At 44.4% G+C, this 12,293-nt stretch overlaps 1 protein-coding gene across 8 annotated transcripts in view; it reads right to left on the reverse strand.

Annotated features, from left to right (window-relative positions):
* Window positions 1-2,479: 2,479 nt before the first annotated feature.
* The window catches only part of CTNNA3 (catenin alpha 3), a 427,418-nt gene continuing 417,604 nt past the window's right edge, over window positions 2,480-12,293 (reverse strand). For 7 of the 8 annotated variants that reach the window (XM_064429667.1, XM_064429665.1, XM_064429666.1 and 4 more), the window contains one exon: window positions 2,480-5,674. In XM_064429667.1, the coding sequence (XP_064285737.1) occupies window positions 5,387-5,674 (288 nt within the window). In that variant the 3' untranslated portion in view covers window positions 2,480-5,386. Of the gene's footprint in view, window positions 5,675-6,356; window positions 11,462-12,293 lie in introns of those variants that run through there. The other variant, XM_064429668.1, reaches the window with a different exon arrangement.

The raw sequence follows: 12,293 nt of genomic DNA on the forward strand, positions 1-12,293 counted from the left end.
GACATAATTATTCTGTGCTTATTTTTAACTCCTGGGGGCTTAAGTTGCAGTTTGCTTTCTGACTGACCAGATGCAGTTGCTATACTTTTGCCATTAAGATGCAGCCATTTTTTTCCCCTGTCAGAATAATTCAAAAGCAGAAAATCGAGGCTGAGTGTCTGAGATGCTGCACCTTTATAAAGTGAAACACTAATGTACTTCTGTGTACTTGCTATGAATTCTAACAACTTCAGTTTATCGGTAACTAAATATTATGTAATTATATAAATACATTTAACTATAAATATATCTGTGTATTTAATTATATTTAAAACAATTGCATGGATTTGTTATTCATATTTTATGAATGTGTTGTAACAGCTACTACTAATGCATGTTGTAATAGATATAAAATACATAATAGGTAAATTATATAATTAAATCAATAGATAAATAGGAGAGGGTTATTTTTATGTCAGCCAAGGGCAAAGTCCCCCAAGCACTAAGGTGGCCACATTAAAGGCAGATGGTTTGCAGTGCGTGCTTGGGGTCTGCCTGTCTGTGTTTACTGTTTCTTTATGAAGTCTGTGGCACCTATATAATCCACACAGAATCACAGAATGTTGAGGGGTTGGAGTGGATCTCGAAGATCATCTTGTCCAACACTTGCCACTGTCCCAGGCTGCTCCAAGCCCCATCCAGCCTGGCCTTGGACACTTCCAGGGATCAAGGGGCACCACGGTCTCCCTGGGCACCCTCACAGTAAAGAATTCCTTCCCCATATCTAACCTACATTTCCCCTCTGAATTTCTACCCAAGATGTAAAGTAGCAGAGCTCTAGTCCTCTCTTTTCTAAGTGCAGGTGAGCTAAGTATAAGTTGTGCAATATGCATCCAGATGTTCTCTTAGGGAAACCAATGCAAACCTTCCTGACAGCAAGTTGCACTAGTTGTTTTATTTACTTATTTTCATTTGAGGTTCTAAGGACCACACCCCCAGCAAGCTGGAAAGCCCCAGCCCTCAGTGATGTCTGAGAGAATTAAACTGGACTTGTAGAGGGAATGGAAGGCAGAAAAGAGCCTTTTGCTGTTTTGTCCTCTTTGGAAAATCTCCCCTCCTTTACTCCAGAAAGATTCTGCGTTCCTGGAGAAATCATTGCTTTAAATGACTCTTCCTCCACCAGAGAAGCTAAAACCTACCAGGAAAGTTTCTCCCATTCTGTCAGCCATGCTGGCTGGTCGAGAATGGTACAAAGTGTGGGAGCAATATCCTATCCTGTTTCCATCCAGTGAGGGAGCTCTGGGAACAAAGCAGCCAAGGCACAGAGGCTTGCTGGAGCAGGGAGCAGCTCCTTGAACCCTTCACCCCCTGGAAAGAGCAGTGCCTGACCCACAGATCCTGAGCTGTGGGGTCTTGGCAGCTGCTCGAGTCATGCGCTGCCTTCTATGAAGGAAACTAGAAACTGCAGCAGAAAAGCCAATGGCTCTAAAATGACCAAGCTGATAAAAGATTTGAGAGTTGAGAGGAAACATCATCCTGCACAGAGCATCTCTGTGGTCTCCAGCCTGCCTTAACACAGTCATTTTTACCATCAGGAAGTATAAAGTGAATATTTCCTATCCTGTAAAAACCTCCTTAAAGCTGTTACATCCACTTCTTGCAGTGCAAACTTTCATCTTAACTACTGCTTTTAGACTGGAGCCAAAAATTAGTTGCTCAGCTTCCAGTTCCTTGGACCATAGCAGCACATTCCTCCTGTTGATGAGAGACATCAGGAGCTTTAAAGTATTTTCATGGGTTGCTTGCCATTTCTGCTTTGGATATATTTTTTCTTTATGCCAAGCAAGTTTGCAGTGAGTTGTGGTTTATTATTTGAAAGGTGGTATTTTTCAGTGCAGCAACACCACTTCCAGTGCACAGCACAAAATCCATGGCTTTTTAATTAACACTGCCTGTGCATTTTCTTGCCTTTGAGAAGTAGTTGTGCAAAAACCAAGCCTACTGATCACCTTGGGGAGAGAGAGAGTGATCTGCTTGATCTTTAATTTTTATTTAATTACTCATATGCTAAATTGCCTGTACTGGACAACATCAGATGAGTGCTTTTGTTCTGTTGTCTCTTTTCCCAGCGCCCAGGGGCATTAGGGGTTCATTACCTGTTGTAACCTGGCAGAGCTCCCTCGGTGGTCCAGGCAGGGCCGTGGGATGCAGAGGATTCTCTGGGGGAGGGCAGGAGGTGGGAGCCCAGCAGAGGGTTGGGGAGGGTCCCCAGGGCCTCGGGTGTCTGAGAGCTGCTGGCAGGGATGGGAGGTGAGTGCTGCTTTCCAGGCTGCTGGGATACAGGGCTGTGAGGCAGGAACAGGCACCACCCCTCACTGCAGCCACAGCTGAGGCATAGGGGTTTATTTATCTCATTTCCTGAGCCTAACATACTGGCAAGTCCCCAGAGTTCAACTGGGAGCAGCACACAAGGGATAAGTAATATCTGGAAACAAAAACAGGTTTTATATAGAATTTTATTATCTGCTGCTGATAGAGACTTTTTTTTTGTCAGAAAGAAAACTTTAAAAGGCTCATGAAAGAATTTTCTAAGCAGCATAATTTTCTAAAATACTCCAGCTGCAGACTCACAGAGAATAAAGGACACAAGCCTTTCAGAAATCACTGCAGGACTTTTAAAACACCGTGCCTGGCCCGGTGTCAGGCTGCTTAGTTGTGCTCTTTAGTAGAGATGCAGCTGTACAGCTTCCCTAGTGGTACCAGGCTATGCTGGGAGAAAAAGCACATTGGCTGTTTATTTAAAAAAAACCACAACAACTCAACAGCTTTGGGATTCGTGGAAATTATGCAGACCTGTCCTCTCAAACTAATGGGCTTCAGCAATGGGACTTCACTTTCTAGTGCTCTAGTGAAAATTTTTAATATAAAGTTGCTTCAGTCATCCATCACACTTTGCTCCATGATGTGGTCATGGGGAGAGGCCAAGGCAGGCTAATGAAATAATCCCAGCTGCTGAGGTGAGAAAGCTGCAGCTCTGCCAGGCTGAGAGCAGCTGAGGGCACAGAGTGAGGGGATGTGCTGGTGAGGGGCAGGCAGAAACTGGAGGAGAAGTTATGCTCTGAAAGCTGGGCTAGCAGGGAATAAGAAGATTGCAGGAAGAATGAGAAGCTGCTTGGAGTAACACTGAGCAGTTCATCCTCTTTCAGAATTCTCCCTTGTGGCAGGAAAGTGGTGTACCCTGCTTCCCAGACTGGCTGAAGGGTGATGAGCTGGCCTTTTACAGCTCCAGGACTTTTTAACCTCTGCCTCCTTAGCCAGGAATAACCTTTTTCACTTGGGATTGAATTTGACCCAAGATAAATTTAGTCAAGATTTGGTTATTGCTCTTTTGGCTCTTCTCAACAGCCTGCAGTAGATTTTAAATTCCTTATTCATTTAGAGGGTGTTTTTTGTGTAATAAATTGCTGTGTTGAGATCAAACTGGCTACTGAGCATGGCCAGGGAAGGAGCAGACTGGCAGTGCAGGAAGGAGCCTGAAATGAAGCAATGAAATGTGCTTTAGTGATACTGGTGCTGGAAAACCTCTCCTGTAGAGCAGCTATTGGAGCACACACAGTGTGCTGGTGCTTCTGTGAGCACACCTGGCAGGCCTTGAACTTCAGACACACTGAAAAAATCCCACAACACTGACGGCAGCTTCTCAGGGGTGTACGTGCTTTTTTATTAATAACGTGGTACCAAGGTGTTAGTTACAAATGCTTGACATCAAGGTGATCAGGATCAAAGGTGTAACCTGGAGACAGGAGGGTTTCAGGACAGTCACACGCCCAGAGCAGCTCACAAGGCTGTGTCAGCTTACCTGCTGCCTCTGGAGCCCTGGGAGGAGCAGCAAAGCCAGGAGACATTACTGACGTCTTGCTGCAAACATGCTGGAGGGAACTGGAGCTGGGAAAAGGTGATTTTCTTCCAAACCTCTCCCTTTGTTCTCATTAACTGATTGCAAGGTTAGGGAAGGTGGAAGAATGATCTGTAGAATTTTTATTTCATGAGCACTATAGTTTCACAGGGTTTTATAACCAGCAGCCTAGAAATTGCCCTGCCCCAGCATCCTGAGCTTACAAAGACAGCAGCCCCAAGAGCAAAGGCACAGTTTGGGGTTATTCATGCTGCCCACACTGGGCTAGGTCAGGCACTGCTGTGCAAGCATGGTGACAAATGACCTGGAGCAGAAGCCCAGAATGTGGAGCTATCCCATAATGACAGTCAGTGACACACAGGCTTTTGAGGGAGCCCTTCCACCTTAGCAAATGTAGAAGGCCATGCCAAAGGATCTACAGGATGGCTAAGCAAAGACATCTTGAGTAACAAATGTAGTCTGGGAAGAATTTATGACATGGCAAAAAGGCAAGTTAGATCCTTCTAAAAAAATAATCCAAGTGGATTTCAGATTCAAAAGTATTTTAAAAAACTAGTTTTTCTTAAGCACATTGCAGAGATCAGGACTAGCAGGATTTGCCTTCATGACACACTGTGTGTGCAGCCATTCAGCACTCACCAGCAGAGTTCTGCATTTACAAAGTCTGTCAGAAGTAATGTCATTCCCTACAGTTGCTTTGGAAAAGATTCAAGATATGTGCATTTCACACACTGGTCTCAGAATAATGATTTATTTCAAAGTTCTTCTTTTGTGCAGCAATTAGGAAAGTTTTTAATTGTTAATGTCTGATTTATCTGAACTGCCAAATACAACAACCAGCAGATTTATTTGGGCTCACAGGAGAGAGCAGGGAGCAGAACACAGATTCCTGTTCATGTTTCCAAAGGCCTTCTAAAGAGCTGTCACCCCTGCTGGCTTACAGTCAGTGCTTTCTTTACTACATTACTACATCTGTGTTGTTCCAACACTTTGTGTGTTTCATCAAACATTTTCAAGCTTACGTTTCCAAGGCACGGTCTTGGCCAAGGACAAGTCTTTGGATGCTGCAGTCTGGACCCAGGTTTAGGGCGCAGAGTCTGGGCTCAGCTGACCTGGTCACAGGGTGACAATGCCCATGGGGGACCTGGCCCAGCAGCACAGTTAGAAATCCTGTGTGGCACACAGCAGCCCCACTGCAGTGGGGCCACTCTCACCCCTGCTAGGGAGCTCCTGAGGCCTGGTGACTGCAGGCTCCTTTGGGCACTTGGCTCCCTCCCAGCTGAGCAGAGACACTGAGCTTGCACTGCAGGAGAATCTGTAATGTTTTCAACGGTGTGCTTCTAACTAATCCAACAGCACTTTCAAATAATTTAAGCAAGTGTTATCTTACAGATTTAGAGCAAAACATTGACATATATAATTATTAAGTAAGTAGGGGAAAAGATTAAAAATCATGGGAAATTCAAGGTAAGAAAACATAGTGGCAAAATATTAGACTATTTCTCTGCCTCTGAATTCACTCATGACTTGCACAGGATGGATTCTCTTCTTTGCAGAACCTTTTCTGACAGCAGCATAGATTTCTTCTGGCTTCTCTCTTTTAATCAGGGGCTTCTTCTCTGGAGCCTTCATTCTCCACATCACAACAGGATGTCGTGGGCCAGTAGGACTCTGAATCTTGATGATCTTTGTGGATGCAATATAGGACATCTTCACTGTCTGCACCACAGAATTCATTAAGTTTTTGGCAGCCTGAATTAGGGAAGTGACACTGTCCAGCTGTAATAGGAAACAGAAACACCAGCCTAGAAGTCAGTGTGCTTTTAACCACAGTAGGCACAGGAATAAACATCAGTTAAAAAGTAACACTACCAGAGACTAAAACATAATTCCCACGTTTTCCTTTTGTGTGTTTGATCACTGTGCTCATGCTCTGCTGCTCAGATTTATTGTGATGTACGGAAATTCATGCTGGTGGGATACATAAATGCTTTGGAAGCTAATGCTAATTGGTTTTTTTTCTTTAACAGGAATTCTTGATGCTTGTCTGCAGGGTCCTATTGCAATTACTACTGATGGGTAATGAAACCAACTTGAAGAAGAGCTGTGAAAACATGAACCCTTGTTTCCTTTGTTTCAGCACTAGGTAAGGCCTCCAGCTGCCCCTGTCCCATCCCAGGCTCCCACAGGTGCTCAGGAGCAGGGCTGGGATACTCTGAAGCGTCTGGCTCTGGCTCTGTCAAAGCTGCTGAACATGTTCTCAGCAGCCAAGATTTGTATGGGATATTGAAAGTGGGATAACCCACAGAAATCCCAGTGACTGTGTGGCCTCTGCAGCTGCTTGGAGAGTGCCAGCCAAGGGCAGAATGCAGAACAAAGAAAGCCCATCCCCTTCCCCAGCATCCAGCACAGCCATGCCAGTGCCACAGCAGGCATGTCTTCTGTCACTGCTCATGGACAGGAAACATGAGGAAGCTCCCCATGGCTGGGATGGAGAAATAGTAGGATTACTCTTCAAAATGGGAGAGCCTTCACACTTCATCTTCTAAACATCCCCTTTGCTGAAACATTTGTGAAAAAGCACTGAAGCCAGTTCTCTGAAGGGCTGTCTGTGGGTTGAGTGGCAGAGTGATCCTGTCCTTTGCCATCCAGCCCAACCCCAGAGCCTTGGGCAAGGTACATATTTACAAATGGGAGTATTAGGTTCCAGGACTTCTCTCTTTCCCAGATAAAAAAAAAATTGATCAGGTGAGAGAGGTGTGTTATTTTTGTCTGTCTTCATTCTGATTGTGTAACACAAATAAAAATAAGGCAGAAATAAAAAATACAGCCAAGAGGCTGGATTTAGTTGCAATTTGGAAACACCTCTGAACTGGCAGAAAAATCTTCCAGTTAATACAACACACACTGCTGCTCTCTGGAAATGAAGAAAAATAATAAAATTAGGATATCTGGTTGAATGCACACATATGTGCGATGGCAAAGTGAAATTATCTCAATTCCCCAAGAAAAGGTGTAAAATCTACCAGATGGCCTCTAAAAGTTCATTCCACACTGCAGCACGTGAACTTTCTAGAAAGGGCTGCCAGTCTCCAGCAGCCACGGGGTGCTTGCAGAGGGTAGGTGGGTGTGTTTGGGGACTGGGATGTACGGACTGAATCAGAAGCTGGGCACAGCCCCTCAGCAGCCTTGGCCCTGCAGCACAGCTGCTGTCACCCACTTTGATGTTAACTTCAATGCACCCCCAATGCTGACCCCCAAATTTCAAACACTTCTTTATACATCTACACACGTGAAACAAACAATTTCCCAAAGCTGCACGCTGTGGGGAAGGTTTTGCTCAGAGTTCCTGTCCCACACTCCCAACGCCTCTGCCGTGCACCCCTTTCCCAGGGAAGCTGCCCTGAGGGGCAGCCTTAGCTCAGGGGCAGATGGAGGAAGGCCCTGGCCACACCTCACTGCTGGATACTGTCACAGTGTTCTCTGGAGCAGGAGGAGACACAGCTTCCTAGGAACTTCTTTCTTTTATGCTAACCTGAGGACTGGTTATACACAGACACACCTCTGCACGCACACACACAGGAAATTTCAGTTATCTGTTGCTGTCTAGAACAGCTGACATCACCATAATCCTGACAGCTTCTTGAAAGTTTTGAATAACCTTTTTTTCTCCCTACCCTAACAGTCCCTTTTCCAGCACTGGCATAGTAACACCACTACGACAAAGAAAAAGATGGTTCTGGTTCTGTGGCAGATGGTAATGGGCTTCAGGGAAGCTTCTTCCCTGAAGTCTCACAGTGACTGCAATGTGTGTAACTGCTCCACTATTTTCAAGTTGCTGGGTAATAGAGGCATGTGAGGAGGGGTGGCAGGTTGGCCAGCAAATAAATTCTTGTTTGCATGGCAGGGAGAAGGCCTCTTGAAGAAACTTCCATCCAGGAAGGATGCTACAAAACTTCAGCTGTTCTTTATTGCGACTTCAGTGTGTGTAGTGTGGAACAGGGAGAATGCTGAGGTGAGCACTAGAACTCAGCTGGCCTTTCCCCTCCTGTGGAAACAGAACAGTTACCTCCTCCTCCTGCCCCCTGCTGCTGCTTCCTCAAATCAGCTGTGGAAGACTCTAGGGCTCCTTCACTCCACCCTGGGATCAAGAAAACTGCATTTTTACTGTTTTCTGAACTATAATAATAGGTATCTACTATAAGCAGCAAAAAAACCTCAGGCGTGCCTAGTTTTGATGAGGCTGTAATTGAAACCCAGTGCACAGCCACGTCAGCCTCGCAGTCTGACTCAGGCTCTGGGAGGGGACACCTGTCCTGCTGGACACCTCCAGCCTTTCAAAAGCTGAAGAGCCAAAGCCTGACTCCAAGCCAAACTGCAGAGCTGTTCCGAGTGGCAGAATTCCCCTGCCCCTCGCCATGCCAGAGGAACTGAGCCTCTGTCATAGCATTAGAACTCCACAGAAGATGCCCTGAGCCACAAAGAGCCATGCAGGTAACCTGACCCCAAGCTGTGAGAAACAGCTCTGAGTGTCCCGTGCTGCAAGGCAGTGACCTAGGGCCCACCAAGGGTGTTTGACCTGGGGTTTTGCTGCCTTACCTGGGTCTGGGCTGAGTCAGAACAGGCACTGAGGTGCAGGAGCACTCAGTTAATGCTGCCCTTTAGGCTATCTGCCCACAGCATTGGCTGTGTCCTTGTGTCTACCTGTCCCTTCACCTTTCTGATGCATCTCGCATTTGCTTTCTAAAGAGGAAGATTGTGTTGGGTTGGGGTATTAACTGCATTCAGAATTTTGGAGAAGCTTTTAGATGTTCTTAGATGTGTACTACAGATGGTAACAATCAGGCTATACGTTTCACTTCCCTTTTTTCGGCTTTAGAGAGCAGTTTTTTTTCTACCTCAATGCCAGTAAGACTGTACAGTTTGGTGAAAATCTGTTCTATTTAAACCGATGTACTCAAGCATGTCTTCACTTGGATGATTTTATCTCAGATATTCAGCAGGCTCTTCAAGGTCTTATATCCAGGAAAACTGAAGAAATGAAACTTGGCATAAATGAAAGCCTGATAAAATATTCATTGAGCATTTAAGTCCATTTCACATAGAGAGATGTAGCTGCAAACTCTTCAATGCACAGCAAGCGGTACATAAAGATTCACAGGTAAAACAAACAAACCAACCAACCCCAAACTAAAACCTGTTTTATTTTTGCCTAACTTCACTTTCGCTCTTTCAGCATTTTCCATGGAGATGCAACATCCCAATCTTCAGATTTTACAGGTCTGATGTGTAAGTTAAGACAATGATTCATTAAAGACTTTAGGAAAAACATCCCTTGCCATTTCTCTCCTCACCTCGCCTGTAAGCAATAGTACTTGGCTGCCATTGTAAAAGGAATTCAGAATTATTCTGACCACTGTAATTTCACACTGGGGTGAAACACACATTATACAGAGCAGATGACAGTGGTTTTTTTAAGAAAAAAACCCACCCCAAATCAGGCTGGCAGCACTCATGCTGAAATCCACTCTCCCTTCTCCAGCACTTTTATTTCTCCTCTGTACTAAGTCCTGAGAGCAAGAAAGCAAACTCTTCTCTGAATAACAAAAATGAAGGGAAAGGTTAGACAAGAACTGAATTTCTAAACTTTTTTTTCAGTTTGCTTACATGCAGTGTATTTTTCTCATTTTGGTAAAGTAATTTAATATCTTGGCAGTAGTGGCAATCCATTGCTATGAAATGCTGAACATTATAATAACTGACATGGGCAGTTATTTTTACCATTCAGAATAACAAAGAGAATCATGACTTAGAAACTGAAGAAACCCTTGTGAGGTCAAAGTATTTTTTGTTCAGTGCACTAAGAATTGCTTCCATTGTCCCATGTCAGCAGTAGTTGTAAGTGGTGCAGCAGTGAAATACCAACTCTGCTTGCTGCAGGGCATGCAGAGAGGCCGGCTCCCTCCTGCTGCCATTGTTGGTGTGATGTGCAGGTGCTGTCCTTCTGCCCTAAGGCAGCAACAGACACTTTGTGCCTTGGGGACAAAGCTGTGCAGGCCTGCAGAACAGCACTTCCAAAGTGTTCTGTGTAACCTGGAGTGCCTGCAGCCCCAGCTGGGACACCTGGACTGCTCTGCTGGGAGTGTTCTTGGAGTTCTGCAGGAAACTGTAAGGTTTTCCTGTTTGAGAACAGATGTATTAGTTGGCTGTTTACAGTATCCCAAGTTGTATTTACAGTTCACCCAGATTTAGGTTTCCATACAGGTGGAAACTGAGAACTGAACACCAAATGCAGACTTTTTTATCACTGTTTGAAGTCTGAACTTAAAATTCTTTTGGAAACAAGGTCAGTTATTAAAAATTGATTTTAACTGAAACACAAGGTTCGTTATGTAAATTCCTAGAAGCAGATTTCCTTTGGTACACTACACCAAGAGACTAAGACTGAAGTTTGATTTCTTTGACTGCTGTATCTGAAAGTAACGTGAGTTCTACATTTTTGTGGAGAGCAGTGAGTGTCTGAGTACTGCTGCATTTCAGGTAAGGAGTCCTTACTATATTGTGCTTTTCATTTTAATCCTTCTTTTTTACTAGGTTAGCTAATCGCTGTTTTGAATTATTTTATGGTTCTTTCACTAAGGTTGCTCTATAAAATAGTCATTTAACCATTAAGATTAAAAGTAGCAGAACAATCCAAAAAGAGAGAAATCTCCATTGTTGAAGGCACTGAAGTTTTTACAGGGCCTTGGCCAGGATTTTAACACCACTTGCCTGCTTTTCTGAGCCTCCCCTTTTTTCCCACTCAAAGTAGTTAATTTCTTTTTAGTGGAAATGGAGATCTTGGTCTAACAGTGGCACCAGAAAACAGGTGTCCAAGAAAGGCACAGCAAAGCTAGAACTGGAAGCACTTGGTTACCTGCCATGTATGCTCATGCAGCTGACAGAAGACACTCAGACCCTGTCACAGATTCAACTCCAGTACAGCTTAGGTGGGAAATGAGCCAAAGGGAACCTTGCCATTGTGATTCTTTTCTCTGGGAACTGTTCCCTCAGTGTTTTGCTCGTTTCTGCTTCACCATGCTCTCACTCTGCGATACTGGAGAGGTTTCATCCCCATGGATGTGGCCTAAGGAAAACAGCTTCACTGCTTGAGTTTCTTTCCAAGGAACTGAGTTTTCCTAGAAACGTGGCTGTTCCATTGGTTATCTATGTTTGTGTGTCCATCCAGTGATTGCATTAAACACTGCAGGGTGTCTGGAGTCTGTTCCATGTTTTACCCATTTTTCAGGTGGGGAAATTGAATCTAATGGACTGAAAACTAACCATTACTAGAGTCTGCTTCAGGCTAAGCAGGATTCAAAGAACTGAAACTGAGTTCTATAATTAGGCCAGGCCTGTGTCCAAGTTAAATGATAAACAACTTACATTAAGGGCTGCAAAATTGTTCCTGTGCAACACCATAATGAAGCAGATGCTTAGCCAGGCAGATAGCTCGGTCTCTCCCCAACACTGCTGCTTTCCCTTCCAGAGAGGATTTTAAAAATCTCCTTTTTAGAAAAACAGGCCCTCAAGAAAAAGAACAGTGGCTTAATATAAATCCTTTCCTTACTGTTGAGGAAGAAATTGAGTGTTTGTTGCAATAATATCTTACATACACTGAGGTTAAGAACTATAGGACACATCCTGATTTTGCTAATTGCCAGAGTAATTATTACTAGGAAAAGTTAGCTGTCCTTTAGTGTACATTACCAGAAATATTTCCTGCTCATTTAAATTAGTTTTTCTCAGTAGATGCAGTTTAGAATGCAGTAGTAACTGAGCTCTCTGTAAGTGACTGAGAGGAAAATCTATCCCTTGCTTTGCTTCCAAAGGCCAGGATTTCTATATCCACACACCTGCCAGCATACACTAGGTAAAAGCTAGAAAGGTATAGTGTTACTAAATTAAAAAAAAAAAAATAGTGAAATATTTCTGTCAACTCTCAGCAGAAAAAAACTTGTGTCAGCTCTTGGGGTTTAATATCAGCTTTTAGAAATTGAGCAGTTCGGTATTTTCAGAGTCAGATACTGAAATAAGTCATTTCATGCATGCTGTGAAGCCCTACAAGTAACCTTGTCAGGGCAGCCCCTGTTCCAGTGTGATTCCGGTGTGATTTGTTCCTTCCATCCAGGGCCACAGCAAGGCTGTTCTGCCCATCTCACTTCTCTTCCAGAGGAAAGCACAACTAGACCTAAAAGGAGCTGAAATGCCCAGCTCCCATCTCCTGCCCTGCTGAAGGGGCAGCTCCTCTCCAGCAGCAGCTGAACCCCTTCCAGTGAGAAGGCGTGGGGCCGTTTGCCAGCTGCCACAGCAGTGCACACTGGCCAGGACAGCCTTTTCCTGGACATCCAGGGATTGG

The sequence above is a fragment of the Passer domesticus genome, chromosome 8, assembly GCF_036417665.1.
Source record: "Passer domesticus isolate bPasDom1 chromosome 8, bPasDom1.hap1, whole genome shotgun sequence".
Taxonomy (NCBI): domain Eukaryota; kingdom Metazoa; phylum Chordata; class Aves; order Passeriformes; family Passeridae; genus Passer; species Passer domesticus.